At 39.8% G+C, this 17,776-nt stretch overlaps 1 protein-coding gene across 3 annotated transcripts in view; it reads right to left on the reverse strand.

Annotated features, from left to right (window-relative positions):
* Positions 1-17,776, reverse strand: part of dlg2 (discs, large homolog 2 (Drosophila)) — a 567,102-nt gene that overhangs the window by 35,536 nt on the left and 513,790 nt on the right. For all 3 annotated transcript variants that reach the window (XM_052026014.1, XM_052026016.1, XM_052026015.1), the window contains exon 19: positions 16,635-16,710. In XM_052026014.1, coding sequence (XP_051881974.1) covers positions 16,635-16,710 — 76 coding nt within the window. The remainder of the gene's footprint in view (positions 1-16,634; positions 16,711-17,776) is intronic.

Below are 17,776 nucleotides of genomic sequence, written 5' to 3' on the forward strand. Positions count from 1 at the left end.
CTCCAGTCTTGAACAGGTCTTTGTGCAGAGCCTGTAGCCATCAATTCTAGCAATGCAAGTGCTGGCCAGCTCCTTATCAACACTTGCAATCCAATCATTATGCAACATCTGATGGCAGAGATCACAATCTCTAAAACAGCACTGCCCAAAGCCACTCAGCTTATGAGTAATGCATGGGTGCTCCAATGTCTTACATCCAAACCAAGCTGCTTTGGTTAGATTCCAACATTGCTACAGTTTTTGAGGCTTTCAAGACTATCTGGCAATCTTTCCTCCATCATGCTACTAGGCCAGATGATATCCTGTGCAGGGGTCGTGTTGGTGAGTCCATGAATAAAAGTCAAGCATCCCCTCTCAGAATGAAGCAATTGTAACCTTGTCATTGGTCCTCTGACAAATTGGTAATTGGTTTATTATTGTTACATGTACCAAGGTACAGAAAAAAACCTCTGTTTTGAAAACCTTCACAGTTGTCTATCAGCCAGCTATCGCTGGTTGTTACCACTCACAACAAACAGTGCAGTCTGAAGCTGGGCCATCATGATATCATGGGCCATCATGCTAGAGCTGATCATGGTTACCTTTCACAGGCATCTCCAACCCCTCCACTCTAAGAGAGTAATAATTAGAGTGGGCAGGGAAAACTCTGGTTAGAGTAAGTATGGTAGACAAAAACACAGGAGAATCACAACTATCATAGAAAACAGCATCAGGATGCATTGATTCTTAGATGGTTGGAAACAGTTGGTGGATGAGCTATTCTAGCCAGAGCCCTTCTAGCCCTCCTACTTCAGCCTCTTCTGGTGTTGACCCTGTACTTGGTCTGTCTGTTCCTGATTCTGGTCATCCTCGAGGACCAGCGAGACAATTACTAATGTGCCCATAATATCCAACAATGAAAAGCATGTATGATATTAGCGTTACCAAAGCTCATTCCAAGATTACAACTATAAAATTCAGTCCTGCTGATTGCAAAAAGCTCTGCTCTAATTCAAACTCCAACAAACCTGTAAGCAATTAATGATTCTTTTAAAAACCATAAGTGTAGTTTTTGTCTTTGCTCTTTGGAAACCTGCTCCATGCTTGGTCCATCTGGGTGTAATTACATAATAAAACTCCAATAATCAGGATGTCACAAAGTTACATTGCAGCTTTATTAAACTCTGTTGATGCCACATCTGGAGTATTGCATTCAATTCTGGTTGCCTCTATGAGATGAAGTATGTGGAGGTTCTGGAGAGGGTGCAGAAGAGGTTTACCAGGATGCTGCCTGGATTCGAGGGCATGTGCTATATGGAGAGGTTGGACAAACTCTGTTTTTTCTCTCTGGAGCAGCAGAGACTGAGGGGAGATCTGACTGAGGTTTATGAGGGGCATAGATAGAATAGACAGCTGGTATCTTTTCCCTGGGGTCGAAATGTCTAATACTAGGGGGCATACATTTAAGGTGAGAGGGGATAAGTTCAAGTGTGATGTGCGCGGCAGGTTTTTTTTACACAGAGAGTGGTGGGTGCCTGGAATGCACTGCCAGGGGTGGTGGTGGAGGCAAATACAATAGAGGTGTTTCAGAGGCTCTTAGATAAGGACATGAATGTGCAGGGAATGGAGGGATGTGGACATTATGTAGGCAGAAGGGATAAGTTTAGTTAGGCATTTAATTACTAGTTTAATTAGTTCAGCACAACATCGTGGGCCAAAGGGCCTGTTCCTGTGTTGTGCTGTTCTATGTTCTATGTAATCCACTATTTGCTTATTCAGAAATCCCAATGGTTTGGCAACTGGCTCACCAGGTAATGGTTCCCATACTCTCTCACATCTCACTGGTTACTGTGCTCCCCAAAGTCTCACCAAGGCCGGTGCTTGTTGGGGATTCCTTGGTCCTTGTGCTCCCCCAAGATTCATTGGGTCCTGGTTCCCGCGCTCCCCTGATACTCAATGGGTCCCTGGTTTCCGTCGTCCCCTGAGACTCAGCAAGGCTCCAGTTCCTGCACTCCCCTGAAACTTACAGAATTTAATGGAAAATTTATTATAATACTCATGACATCATAAAAAACTGATTAAAAGAGTGTTTGGAATTAATATAGAATAATATCCGCCAGTCCAGAAAATCCACTAGTCCAGGACCACTAAATTTCCAAACATGCCAGATTATCAGAGTTTTACTGCACAAATCAATCAATTTCATAGGGTAGGTACCAATTGGGTGTTGCGCATGGATTGAAACCATCTATACACATGAGCATGAAAAACACTATGATGTTGGAGGAACTCAGCAGGCCAGGCAGCATCCGTGGAGAAAAGCAGGCAGTCAACATTTCGGGTCAGGACCCTGCTTCAGGACTGAAGGTAGGAAAAGGGGAAGCCAAATATATAGGAGGGAAAAGCAGAGCAGTGATAGGTGGACAAAAGAGGGAAAGCAGGGTGGGCCAAGGTGGTGATGCAGGTAAGAGATAGTGACAGGCAGGTGCGGGGGAGGTGGGGAGAGCAGATCCACCGGGGGATGGGTCAAAGGTAAGGAGAGAGAAAAAAAAAGAGGGGGGTAGAAAAAAGAGATAAGCTAGGAAAGGGAAGAAAAGAAGAGACATGGTGGGGGGTGTGGTTTGGGGAAGGGGTGTGGGGATTACTTAAAGTGGGAGAATTCAATGTTCATGCTGTTAGGCTGCAAGGTTCCAAGATGGAAAATGAGGTGCTGTTCCTCCAGTTTGCGCTTGGAATTCTCCCGGCAGTGGAGGAGGCTGAGGACCACCTCTCCCATCCCCTGGTGGACCTGCTCTTCCCCCCTCCCCCGCACACTTGCCTATCACCATCTCTCACCTGCATCTACCTATCACCACCTCGTCCCTACCCTGCCTCCCCTCTTTTGTCCACCTATCATTGTTCTGCTTTTCCTTCCCATATATAGGGCTTCCCCTTTTCCTATCTTCAGTGCTGAAGAAGGGTCCTGACCTAAAAAAGGTTGACCACCTGCTTATCTCCACAGATGCTGCCTGGCCTGCTGAGTTCCTCCAGCATTATAGTGTTTTTCATCTAGATTCCAGCATCTGCAGTGCTTTATTTCTCCTATACACATGAGCATTGTACTTTAGTGCATCAGACACAGAAGCTCACCATTTAAAATTGCTGGGAAATTCAGGATGAACTTAATGAACAATTTCACACCCTACTTCAACTGTGTAACAAATGAAAATACCTACACCACACATCTGAATTTCTAGGTTTGCATCATCTATACAGAACTAGAGGAGAGTACGCTTATGAAGCTCAGGGCTTCATATTCTTCTCCCCTCACTTGGGGCCTTCAGCAATCTTACCATTCTCTATGTCTCAAGGTTTCAATTGTATGCACAAATCTCTAAAGTCACAAAATAGTTTGGAATCAAAGGAGCAAGTGAAAGAGTGTTTTAAAAATGAAAAAAAAATGCAAGGTTTAAAGTCAATTGCCTAGATAATTGCTTTTTTCATCTTGTGTCACTCAGAAAATTTGATTGGGTACTTCCTGTTGTCAGTTACCCTTGCAATCCTGACTCAATTTCTTCTGCAGGGATGCAAGAAATTAAGTAACCTGGGTCTCAATGTCCTGAGCCATGGTATCTACAATGATGCACTGAACTGAGAGCCAACAAGTAGTTACCTACATCCTTGGATCTTCTCCACATTACACAACACCGATCAATACAATCCCCCCTCCCCAAACACTAATGATCTCCATCCCTGACCCTGTTATAACATTCTTCCCCATTTGTTGCCAGTTGTGACTATTCCTCCCCACAGCTTCTCACTCTATCAGTCTCCCAAATGACTGCTGACCTCCTTGCTCTACAACAATCTACCAGTCCTTTCCACTCCCCTGCCTCCACCCATCATCTTCTCTGTATCCAACCCCCCCTCCTCTAATTGCTAGGCTCTTATACCCTTTCACCACAACACCTCCTCCTGTCCAGCAACAGGCCCAATTAGCTTCTGAGGCAATGGGAAAGGAGAAATGGGTGCAACACTAACATTTTATAGCATGAGCCAACATCCAAATGGTCATTGGTACTTTACTGTGCCATTTCAATGTTAGCTAATTAATGCATGAGACTTTCTAGGAGTGTGCATATAGTATACAGTTTATGCTAAGCCTTTGAGCATCATCCTCAATCAAGTTGGTTCTCAGAATTTTGACTGAACATAAAGCAAATAAGAATTCTTGCATGTGAACTTCTGTGGAAACTAATACTACAAAATCATATAGGCAAATTTTCTATTTTAGCAAGTATTTGCTGTAAAAATACATATGTTTCTTTTGTTTCTAATTCCTATACAACAAGTCTTTAATAGCCACAGTACTACATGTGTAATGCATTCATAAGTAGCAGAAAGATTTGTTTATAAATAAATCACTGCATTTTTTAATAGCAACTGTCACAGTTAATAAATGTCTTTACTGTACTATTTTATTGGAAACATTGTGATATTCTGAAAAGGTAAACAACATATTAAAAGCAAAACTGGAAAGCAAAATATAAACGATGATTTAGATTGAAATACATTGAATTGCTTGAATCAAATGGTAAGGTTAGGCAATGCCAAATGTAATTCATATTTTTGATTAATAACACAGGCACCAGGGGTAGAATCTTTTGTGTCTAAAAATCTTTATGAACCATCTAAAAGAGCAATCAGTACATCATTCTTGCATAATCTTTAAAAAATTAATTGCAGTAGGTATGACACATGCATGCACTAAAGCCAATGGGTGCATCTGAGTGGAGTCAGTTGGTGTGCAACAAACAACTGATGTCACTCTCATGATTCTCTACTCATAAATAGGCAGTACAAGAAAGACAGATTTTGCCTGTAGCAACAGATCTTCATTGAAGATCTACATTAGCAGTACGTAAAGGGCCTGAACCTGCCTGAACCACTGCTGGATTTCAAACAAGGCTTATGTCTGCAGACTGCAGCTGATGGAAGAAAAATTATCTTTTTGCCGAGGTCAGAATTCTCTGAACTAGATACATCAGGAAACACAGCTTTTGCAGAAATCCATTTAAAATGTTCGATCCGGGAAATATTCATAGATATATTATAAGCAGTGCAGGTGGGCCTGCAAAAGAGAGTGTTAGGGATAATTATATATCACCTGGGCTCTCTCAACTGATTATTGGTGAACTATTGTTGGCATTAGGGATTGTAATGTGGTCTACTTTGGGAGAATCTAGAACTAGGGGGCATATTTTCAGAAAAAGGAGTTGCCATTTAAGAGGAAGTGAGGAGGATTTCTTCCTTCAGTAGGTTATGAGTCTTTGGAATTTTCTATCCAGAGTTGTGGAGGATAAATAATAAATATACTTAAGGTCGAGAAACACTGATTTATTTTTTGGTCTAATTGCTACCTCTTATGCTCTAATGCTCTTTTTTCAGAGAAATTTATGGCACAGATCAGACACTATTTCCATACAAATTCCTCCCCCTTACTCACTTGGAATTTACAGTTGTAATGACAGCAAAACTATCAAGCGATCACTGTCAATGCTCTCTAAAACTGCCACAATTTCTGCGGTTAAAAGTGGAAATCCAAAAGCTGCTAATAGTGTTACCCATCTCCTTTAGAGGGTTAACTGTTGCGATCTTCTCTGTTGCAATGAATACAAATTTCAATAATTTGACCTGAAATAACTTTTCACAGTCTTCATTCTTCATTTTTTCTCATATTGCTGATGAAACAATGGCTGAATATAAATTCCAAAAGCATTAATTTTATTTGGCAATGACTGGTAGTCTAATTAGGTTAGTTAGTGTTACACTGCTTCCTCATTGTAGAAGTGCTTGACACCTGAACTCAAATAGACTACAAACATCCCCAAGCTATGCTGTACCTTTTACTTACAACTTTACACCGACACAAAATAATTGGTCAATGGTTTGATTTATATCGTTTCTCTATTATAAAAATAGATTCTACTGTAGTGCAATATCTCCAGTGAACTTAAATAAACCGGAGATATTGCCAAGTTATGCTGTCTCACACACAGTTTAACATTGATGGAAAATTATCGATCCTGCTGCTTTATACTCTTGTAGTTTTTTGGAATACATTCATCAAAATAATAATAAATATTTACATGCTGATTACCATGTGTTCTCAGGCTTTATAAAAATATATTTTCAAATAAAATTTTGCTACAGTTTCTGGTATTGAAAACACATTAATTAAAATGAACTCTATATATAAAACGTGGTGTTAGATAATATAAACTTATCTAAAAAAGGTGAGTTAGCAGGTCTACTGTGGAATTTGTGCTTATTAACTGATGTAAGTAGTTTATTGCAAAATATGTTAAAGGACTTCTAATGATTTTGTTACCGGATTACCTTTTGGATACTGATAAAAAAAGCTCTGTTTCTGTTGTTTTAGATATATAAAATTAATGATGCTCATGGGTTGATCTATATGAATGATTAATCTGTGTTCTGCAATAGCAAAACTTAAAATTCACAGCTTATAACTTGGACAAATCAAGGTACTATGCAAAATTAATTATATTGATGATGAATGAGTAAAAGGTTATTTTTTATCTTGATGCATTTTAGTGAAAAAAACTTCCATCAGCATGATAACATAATTTTATTTTCTTTGTCAAAAGTTAGCTTTTATTTTGTGTAGGTTGTTTCCATTTGGATATTACCCTTTAGAATAACTGTCTGTTCAATATATTTTCCTGTAGTCATGAAGCAGTGCATTTTTTTTGCATTTCAATGGTTTAAATCAGTTCATTAGAGGAAGAGTAGTAAAACCAAAAAGGAATGCAAGACAGGTCAGTTTGCACAAATGTACTCTACCCTCACCTGATCTGTATCCCATGAGTCAGTATTCTCATAGTTACATTGACAGAAGGTGACACTTATCCATATAATTGCCAGGAGGAGAAATGCAACAATCCTTGTGAAATATACAATTCAGAGGGAACCAGTAATTGAACAGTTTCTTAAAACCAGTGCCAATGGTGTTGATGATCACATTAGATCCTATCTTTCACATGCTCCAACCAATTCACTGACAATACCAGCTACCTTAATCAATTCACAGTACATAGTTGCATAAGGAATGAGATAAATTCCTGAAGATCCCCAAAAATATATTTTGCATTCAATATAAGCTCCATTGCACTCATTATTATCTATGGTAACTAAGGGGATAGATGAAGGTAGGGCAGTGGATGTTGTCTATATGGACTTTAGTAAGGTCCCACATGGCAAGCTGATCTGGAAGGTTAGGTTGCATGGCATTCAGGGGGAGCTAGCAAGGTGGATTCAGAATTGGCTTGATGATAGGAAGCAGAGGGTGATGGTTGAAGGTCAATTCTCTGACTGGAGGCCTGTGACTAGTGGGGTGCCCAGAGGTCAGTGTTGGAGTCCTCTGTTATTCATGTTTTATGTAAATGATTTGGATATGATATGGCATGATTAGCAAGTTTGCTGATGATGCTAAATTAGGGGGTCTTGTTAGAGAAACTGCAGATGTTGGAATCTAGATGAAAAACACCATGATGCTGGAGGAACTCAGCAGGCCAGGCAGCATCCATGGAGAAAAGCAGGCGGTCAACGTTTCGGGTCAGGACCCTGCTTCAGGACTGAAGATAGGAAGAGGGGAAGCCCAATATATAGGAGGGAAAAGCAGAGCAGTGATAGGTGGACAAAAGAGGGGAGGCAGGGTGGGCACACGGTGGTGGTAGGTAGATGCAGGTAAGAGATAGTGATAGGCAGGTGCTAGGGAGGAGGGGAGAGCAGATCCACTGGGGGATGGGTCAAGGGTAAGGAGGAAAAAAGGGGGTAGAAGAAAGAGAGATAGGCTAGGAAAGGGAAGAAAAGAAGAGGCATGGTGGGTGTGGGGATTATTAAAGCGGGAGAATTCAATGTTCATGCTGTTAGGCTCCAAGGTTCCAAGACAGAAAATGAGGTGCTGTTCCTCCAGTTTCCACTTGGAATTCTCCCGGCAGTGGAGGAGGCCGAGGACTGACATATCAGTGATAGTGCGGGAGGGGGAGTTGAAGTGACTGGCAATGGGGAGATGCAGATCACAGTTACAGATAGAGTGCAGGTGTTCTGCGAAACGGTCACCTAGTCTGTGTTTGGTCTCACCAATGTAGAGGAGGCCACACTTGGAGCACCGAATGCAGTAGATGATATTAAGGGAGGTGCAGTAAATCTCTGTCTCACCTGAAAGGACTGTTTGGGTCCCTGGATGGAGGTGATGGAGGTGGTGTAGGGGCAAGTGTTGCACCTATGGTGGGGGCAGTGGAAAGTTCCCAGGGTGGTAGCGGGATGGGTGGGGGTGTAGGAGTGAACTAGGGAGTTGTGGAGAGAGCGGTCCTTATGAAAGGCAGAAAGGGGTGAGGAGGGGAAGATATGTTTGGTGATGGGGTCCCATTGGAAATGGCAGAAGTGGCAGAGAATGATGTGTTGGATACGTAGGCTGCTAGGATGAAATGTGAGGATAAGGGGGATCCTATCCACGTTGGATCTGGGCAGGGTGGGGGTGAGAGCAGAGGTGCGGGAAATGGCAGAGATGCAGGTGCAAGGTCTCTCGACCACAGTAGGGGGGATGCCATGGTTAGATAAGAAGTCGGATATCCTGGAGTGGAAAGCCTCATCATGGGAGGAGAGGCAGCAGAGACGGAGAAATTGAGACAAAGGGATAGTGTCCTTGCAAGAGACAGGGTGGGAGGAGCTGTAATCAAGGTAGCTGTAGGTGTCAGTGGGTTTGTAGAAGATGTCAGTGGATAAGGAATCTCCTGAAATGGAGATGGAAAGATCGAGGAAGGAGAGAGAGGTGTCAGAGGGGTCTTGTTGATAGCAAAGCAAGTTACAATGAATTGCAAAGAGATCTTGATCAGTTAGGGAGATGGGCCGAGCAATGGCAAATGGAGTTCAACTTAGATAAATATAAGGTGATGCATTTTGGAATCAAACTGGGGTAGGACTTATACAGTGAATGGCAAGGCACTGATGAGTGTTGTGGAATGGAGGGACCTGGGAATACAAGTACATATTTTGCTTAAAGTGGCTGTGCAAGGAGACAGGGTGGTGAAGAAGGCATTTAGCATCAAGTTTAGGAGTAGGGACATTATGTTGCAGTTATATTAAGTCGTTGGTGAGGCCGCACTTGGCGTATTGTGTACAGTTTTGATCACCCTGTTATAGGAAAAACATTGTCAAACTCTAGAGGGTGCAGAAGAGATTTACGAGGATGCTGCCTGTACTAGAGGGTCTGAGTTATAGGGAGAGGTTGGCCATGCTGGATCTTTATTCCTTGGAGCATAGGAGAATGAGGGGTAACCTCTTAAAAGTTTATAAGATCATCAGGGGTATGGATGGGGTGGAAAATCATAGTCTCTTCCCCAGGGTTGAGGAGTTCATAACTAGAGGGCACAGATACAACTTAAGAGGGGAGAGATTTAAAAGAGACCAAGAGGTAACTTCTTTACCAGAAGGTGGTCACTGCCTGAAATGAGCTGCCAGAGAAAGTGGTCGAGGTGGGTACAATTGCAACATTTAAGAGGAACTTGGATAGGTACATGGAGGAGAGGGGCTTGGAGGGTTATGGGCCGAATGCGGGCAACGGGGACTTGCAGGCAGGATGCTGTGGTTGGCATGGACCAGTTGGGCCAAAGGGCCTGTTTCCGTGCTGTATTACTCTATGACTCTATGATACTCAGAAAACATCCATTTTGAAATCAAAGTCCCCGAGCTCCTTAGAGAAGAGTGACATGCCTGAGCATCCCAAAGAGCAAGAAAATGCTCCTCTGTCACTAGCACCACGATTAATCCTGCTCACACATGTGCTGTGGTTCACCATTGCACTCCAGGCTATCTCATTTTCATAATCCCTTTCCAGATAGAGATTTCTGAGCCTGCACTTTATCTTACTTTTGTTCCTAATTAGGCCCACTAATCTTCTTATTCCTTCATATTTCTAACTCCTGGCTGATGAAAGGTAGTGTTGACAGATTACTCAAAGGCGTGGAACTCAATTGCTCCCTCAACTACTGGAATCTTTTTGAAGAACTTGAGGCATTCATTATCTTTTTCATTGGCTCCAATTGACTTCCCTCTGTTTCCTTGCAGATTGTCTTCCAATCTTTCTGAACTGTACTCCTGACCCTAGCATCTAGGAAGCAATACCATAACCTAGATTCTTCAAACAAATTACAACAGGTACATATCCAACGACTTTACTGAATTTCCTTACCTTCCTTACATCATTTTTAATTTCCAACTCTTCCAGAGGCATTGTACATTTTTGATACCAAGAAAAAACATTGCTTCAAGTTTACTGATTTCAATAATTTAATCAAAGTTTCTGCTCTAATAATCACTCATCTATTCCACATAAATGTTTTGCCCTCCAGAACATGTCAGAGACAGGAGGTCCTGTGGCAAGTGACTCACTCCAAAAGTGCTTCCACCATCTACGAAGTGTTAGTCAGTCATGTGATGGAAATCTCAACTGATTTTATTGGGGCTTGACTAGTTTTACTGGGGCTTTTAAACACTACAATTGATCACTTGCTATCTTGATGTCAAAGGAATTACTCACACATCACCTCTGCAGTTCAGTTCTCTTGCTCATGCTTGGTTCAAGACTACAATAAGGTTTTGAATTGGATGTTTAGTTACTTATTTTCACTATAACATGATATGCCTACCTTTGTACAAAATGCAGACCTACTTTAAAGCATTATCTTGTCAGAAGCATGTTTTGCATGGTAAATACAAAGCAGTGGGACCTATTAAACAGACAGGAACAAACAAAAGCCATGAGAAAATTACTATGGGAACAGCCTGGTCTTGACTGACTATATCTTTTATGCATCTCTCAAATTGTGCCATAGCTTTCAATGTTTCTGTATTTTTGTAGTTGATTGACCATCCTTTGAGCTATTCAAGATATACAATGCTAATTTGTCATTACATCCTATAATGGAACTGTAAATAGCCAGACACATTAAAGGGCAACCCAACCTAAATCATGAACTGCAGATGAATAGAGGTCATCAGTGAACTGGCTCTTATCTAGGTTCAAACATCCAATTTCACCAGCACTGGAAATAGAATGTTGCCAGGATTTAAGTCACTGAACATGCTAAAAATCGGTAAAACATCACTTGGGATGAGGCCAATGCATCTACTAGTACTTTCAAAAAGAGCAACTCAAATGGAGACCAAAGTAACATGTACTTTAAAGTATATTACATGTAATGTTAATTATATCAGGCAGAATTTTAAAGGTAACTTCCTGATCCTAGTTACTAAGAGAGTATTTAGCAATAAAACACACAGGGAACCCTGGTTTTTAATGCTGTGACCTAAAGAGTTTTGCCTATTTTTTAAATGTTACTTTTTTTTTGAAGGCAATAATATAATAGAAAGTGCATGGCTCTTACTGGTAGCATGACTAAACAACTTTATCACATTGCAAACACATTGAATCGGAAAACTATCAATATTTTGTCAGTTTTGCAGAAGCTGGCTGGTCAGAAAAAAGTCCTGAATATAAGACTTGACACAAATAGAGACAATCAATCAATTTATTTTTACATTATTACATTGATTGATCTGACTCATTACCCTTCAGTAAGAAACACTTGTTATCCTTGGAGACATTGGAGATCTATGGGTCAAACTGCTGACTGTATCTGGCATGGCTAAATATTACTAATATACATATTGCAAAAGACAGGAATCACTCATAGCTAATTAACTGTCTTGAGAATGAAGTGCTAAAAGATAGTTTTTTTCCAATGTTGTGTTTGATGAGCATCTTCTTATAGGTAATTTGTGTACTCTGTACAATTATTTTAGGTAAGTAAGAGGGAAAATATAAACAACCTTGGCCTGCACTCCTGTTATATCAGCAGACTTTACATCCCAGTAACATTCATCTGTATACTATCACCAAGTCTCCAAATATTAATATTTTGCAGGTTTCATTGACTAGAATTAAATTCAAAAGCATATCAAAGACCATGGCATGTAACTCACTTCCTGACTCTTCAAAACCTTTCAGCTGTTTATGAAGTACGTTAGGAATGTGATGGGATACTCTCCATATGCCTGGATGAAGACAGCTTTAATAAAGCTCAGGAAGTATTATATCATTAATGAAAAAAAGACTCACTTAATTGAATCCCTATCCACCAACTTAAATCTATACTCCACCCACTGCTGGTGTGTCATGGCTGCAGCATTTATGCAATTTCAGGTTTCTCCCTAAATAAAACTTAATGCCTTTTCCAAGGTAGTCTATGGTGTTGTAAGAGGATCCTTTATTTCTCTACATCCAGAGGAAGGAAAACATGGGAACATTGGACTAAATAAACCAAAAACAGAGTCCTTGGATGGCTGAGTGCACAATACCTTATTTAGCAGTGTGAAGTAATTCCTGAAAAGATGCTGGGAAAATTTTCTGTCACGATTAATGAACATGCAGTGCTTTGTGGAATGTTACCTCAATGAAAACCCATGACTGCTTTAGACTGCTTCCATTTCTACAACTGTGCTGATTGATCTCCTTGAACAACAGAAATGTTTAAAAAAAAGCTTAAAGGACTCTGATTTAAAAGTTGTAGCAGAGATAACTGGATGGTTTTACTTTCAATAGTGATTCATAGTGGAGGACACAAATGGTCTCAGTACCTCCTGGTATGGAAGGAATATCAGCTGGTTGTACATGTTAGGTAAGAGTAAGATTAAATTCTGCAGTGACACTTCTCTAAGTTAAGTAGATAGGTGACACTCCCATCCAAGGCTCATCCAAGGTAGTGTAGTGGTTAGTGTAACGCTATTACAGCGCCAGTGACCCAGGGTTTAATTCCTGCCACTGTCTGTATGGAGTTTGTACATTCCCCCCATCTGCATGGGTTTCCTCCGGGTGCTCTGGTTTCCTCCGGGTGCTCTGGTTTCCTCCCACATTTCAAGGACATACAGGTTAGGAGTTGTGGGCATACTATGTTGGCGCTGGAAGAGTGGCGACACTCGCAGGCTGCCTCCAGCACATTCTCAGTAATGCAAAAAGACACATTTCACTGTGTTTTTCAATGTACATGTGACTAATAAATAAATATCTTATCTTGTATAAAATAATGGCCACTAAAACAAGAAACTAGAAAATACAAAGGACCTAAACAACCCAATGGCAAATTCAACTGAGCAGCATGTTGTTGTATTGTGTAAAGTTGGTCACAAATACCAATAGCCCTTTGAATTACATGCTTCTATACACAAAATACACAGCTGTCTGTGGCAGAGTACCCAGCAGTGACATCAATCAACATCTAATGCATGTTGCTGTCGCTGCTGTCAACTGGAGTCTGGATATGTAATTACAAAACAAAATAGAGCTATACCAGGAGAGCAAGCCTCAGTAGAAAGAGGAAGGCATGTGTAAGAGTTCCTTAAAAGACCTTACCTGCACCATGGCTAGGAGTGAGCTTCTGCCACAGAAGGCAACAGTGGAATCAGGTCCAATGCACTATGGACAAGGATTCTCAACATTTTGTAGGTGAGTTCTTTAACCATTTCTGGTGTTGTTCCACAACTGTTTCAACTCTTTCTCTGAGTGTCCGCCTCTACCCCCACAATGACCAATCACATTTTGGAGAAGTGGTGTACCAATTCCCATGTCCATTGTGGCATCATTAATATGAGGTCATCGAAAGTCTCCCAACTATGTTCAGCAGTGGCTCCAGTTGAACATTACCATTTTAGGAGCTCAGCCATGGTGGGACATTGCCCAATTGATTTTGCATTTTGTGCATGACTCTTGAAATTACATATGTTTAATCTGTGTTACCACACTAACTGTTTGGTGATGGGAATCATGCCCCTTATGTGCACAACGCCTTGCACATTGGATATATGAACATTACAATCCTATGCCCCGAGTAAAAACTGGCATAGTCCCCAACATATTTCCCATTTTGGCATGCGTTTTCATCTGAGGTACAATTTATCGGTCAATGAGTTCAGGAGCAGTGCAGAAGGCTAAAAATTGGCAAGGAAAGCTAGTGAGGAAAAATATGTATTTTTAAATACAGAACACTTTATTTGATAGTAATTGACTCAATTGTACGTAGGTCAGGCAGAACTAAGGAGTAAACAATCTGCCTGCTCTTGATTTGGGGGCACACTATTTTAAAAATTGATTGGAATAACATTGATATGAAATATTTACTTTGTCCAATTTCCATATTTTTCCTCCAGTCAATTTCTAGATCTTTTCATCCATTAAGTAAAATTGTTTGTCTGCACTTATGTTTGAAATATCCTCAACAAATTATTCCAAAGTCTGACTAAATTTTAGACTTCTAATACCAATGCAGATGAATGCAGCTACATCTTCCTGCAGCAACTATAGAAAGTCAAGGGTTAAAAGTTTAATAAAAAGACATGAATAGTGAATAAATGTTAATGGAAAGAACATCAAGCACATTCTGTTTCCCCTTGGAGGGTATAATGTAATGAGTTTCTAAATCTCCAAAAAACAATACAAATTATTAGCTTTATTATTCCAAAGTAAATATTTTGATGAAGCAATTAGTTATGCTAAATTACATAACATGCAATGACTGTTTTTTAATTCAACACAACTATTTCTTTGAAATATTTAATTTGAAATAAGAAGAACTTGCAGGAGTAAAGCCATAATAGGCTGGATCCTCCTGGAATTGTTCCACTGCCTGAGGTTGCTGTCTGGGATTCCTGCCCAGCTGCTCTCAGTCAGTCTGGATGTGAAGGGCTGATGTCATTGGTCTGCTGCACCCTGGATTTGGGTAGAAAGGTCTCAGCAGCAACTAGGCAGCATATAGACTCTGAATTATGTCTAAAATTCAGAGACATTCAAAAGCTATCAAAATTGATGCAATTTTAAAAGCAAAAGATATTCAAAAAACAAAAATAATTAAAAATAAAGTAATAGAGGAGAATTCTAGCAATTCTGAGTACATGGAGTTCAGTGGTGGAGCACGCTGACAGCTGGGACTGGGTCTGTCACTCATTTAATCTTGGAGTTATGACGGGTCCATGGAAGCTTGGGGCTTATTTCCAATGGAATGATTGAAAGGCCAGGAAGATTCCATCAAAATAGCATTCCAAAATATTGGGCCAGTTCTTGTAGGTTTTGCCCACCACCCTGAACCATGTACAGTGGTCCACACAGACGTGTACTTAGCTGGGCCAAATGTGGAAGGCCAATCATGCTAACCCTCTGCATGCTGAAGTTGGGTGATGAGATCTTAACAATGGCTAGGTCTCAGGTGGCAGAGCTGAGGGGCCTGCTTCTGGGACACCCCAAACAGGCTTTGACACAAGGAAAAGCTGGAGGTGGAGCTTTGTCTTCTGTCAAACAGAAATTTTCTTGAAGGTTTCTAAATGTCTCTAACATTCAGAGACATTTAAACATGAATAAAATGATTAAAAAGTATATTTATTATCTTTCCAAAAATTAAAAAGTGAATTAAAACACTTAAAATGGTTTGAAATAATTTTAAAAAATTGAACAAAAGTAAAATAATTTGAAAAAAAATTAGCAACTTCCACTTTGCTTCCTAATCTGCAGGTTCATAACACCCTCTGAATTTAATGGGGTCTTAGGTCCTATGTCAAACCAGGATCTAATGGTGAATTCCTAGTCTAAAGCTGGGGAAATCTCTGTGGGCTATGTTCAGGATTGGAGCATGGCAAGAGATACAGTGGTGCCTATCACCCCATAAATCCTAGGTGCATATTTTTGAGAATTACTTCCATTAGAATGGCTGAATGCTAGCATTCCCTGTAAAACTGGTGGCCTCAGCCAATAAGATTTGACCAGTTGAGAGGAAATCAGTTACTTTTTAAAACAGCATTTGACCTTCATCTTATGAAAATTAATACAATTTTACACATCTGCCAATTTTCATTAATTAACTATAATTAATTAATGCCAATTTTTCAGCTGCCTGCTACCATACCTCATAAAAAATCTGACCTGCAATAATCTGTAATATTTGTAGAACAGGAGCTTTGAACATACTATCTGTCATATGTACACTTATAATCAATCAACACATTTTAATCATCCTCAAAAATAGCTCAAAGTTGCCATATTGATCATCTGCAAAGTCTCCAAGATAACCTTTACTACTCCGGTTGTTCTATGTTAAAGCTCGTCTATTTAATCTTAAGTACCATGTTCCTCACACAATATAATTTCAAGTACTGTGTTTTCACATTTGGAATATAATAAAGGATAAATTTTATATGTTTATGAGTTTTAATCTTGTTTACTTTTTTAATGAGAAAAAATAGCTTTGTAATGCATGGGACAGGAAAACAGTGTACGTGCAGAGAATTGCAAATAGACAAAGAGAAAAGACCATATATACATAGCTTTTGTTTACTCTGTATGTGCTCAGTTCTATACATAAATTATGATAACCATAGAGATACAATGAATGCATGTCACAGTAGTTCTTTAGATCTTTCAACCACACCAAATCCAAATGTCACTTCTCTATGCATCTTGCATTTCTGTATAATATGAACTTCAGGAACTTTTTCATTTTGAACACAATAAAAAGGATACTCCACACACCATTATTAATTTCACTTACCCCTTTGGAATCAATCACTCCAGGGTTGGCATTGAATTTCACAGTTTTAAGTCTAGATCGTTCTTTTCTCTCAACTCTGCAGATACACAAGGACGAATCAGAACATAATAAAATTCTGGAACTCAGTGCTCCAGAAGTAAACCAAAAAATCATTTTTAAGGTGAATGCAATAAGTAGCTTGATTGTTACAATTCTTACACATCACTTTTAAAAATTAGATTTACATTCTTATGTCATTTGTCAAATTATATTTAACACCCTAAACCCTTCCTTTAGCAGTTCAAAATTACAATAAGGATATACACAATGAGTCAAAATTCATTTTAAAATCATTGCTAAATTTTTCATCAATTCAACCATTTTCTGTCTCAACAGAATGGATATGTAACTGCACATACGGAACCTGAAGATGAAAAATACCTATCTAGAATCAGCATGATTGCTTTAATATAACATTAGAAAAAAGTTCAGGTATTTTCAATAAAAAATACTTTCAATAAACACCTAGATTGCAATAGAAACCAAAAGGCCAATTTATTGTGTCAAAACATTAACAAAGATATTCCAGGTATAAATGCAAGTTAAGTGCTGCGAGTCAGAATTGTGGCATGTTATCAGTAGAGTGGGTAATGTTTGCACACTGGGGTGGAACACAGACTTGCAACCCTGTCTATACCTTCCACATTCTGCACTATATAGGAGGAAGGGGTATGGACAGTTATTTCTTCTAGCCTTCTTTGTTACATTTACATATACTGTAACTTTCAAAATTCTTGATTCATCAGGCTCGGTAGTGTAGTGGTTAGCATAACACTATTACAGCACCAGCGACCCGAGTTCAATTCCGGCCGCTGTCTGTAAGGAGTTTATACATTCTTCCCGTGTGTCCTCTGGGTGGGTTTCCACCGGGTGCTCCGGTTTCCTCCCACATTCCAAAGACATACAGGTTAGGAAGTTGTGGGCATGCTATGTTGGCACCGGAAGCATGGCAACACTTGTGGGCTGCCCCTAGAACACTCTACACAAAAGATGAATTTCACTGTGTGTTTTGATGTACATGTGACTAATAAAGCTATCTTATCTTATCTAATCTAATAGAACGGAATAGTTTTAAACATCTCTATTGAAGCCATCATAAAATT

This window comes from Pristis pectinata, chromosome 11 (assembly GCF_009764475.1).
Source record: "Pristis pectinata isolate sPriPec2 chromosome 11, sPriPec2.1.pri, whole genome shotgun sequence".
NCBI lineage: Eukaryota > Metazoa > Chordata > Chondrichthyes > Rhinopristiformes > Pristidae > Pristis > Pristis pectinata.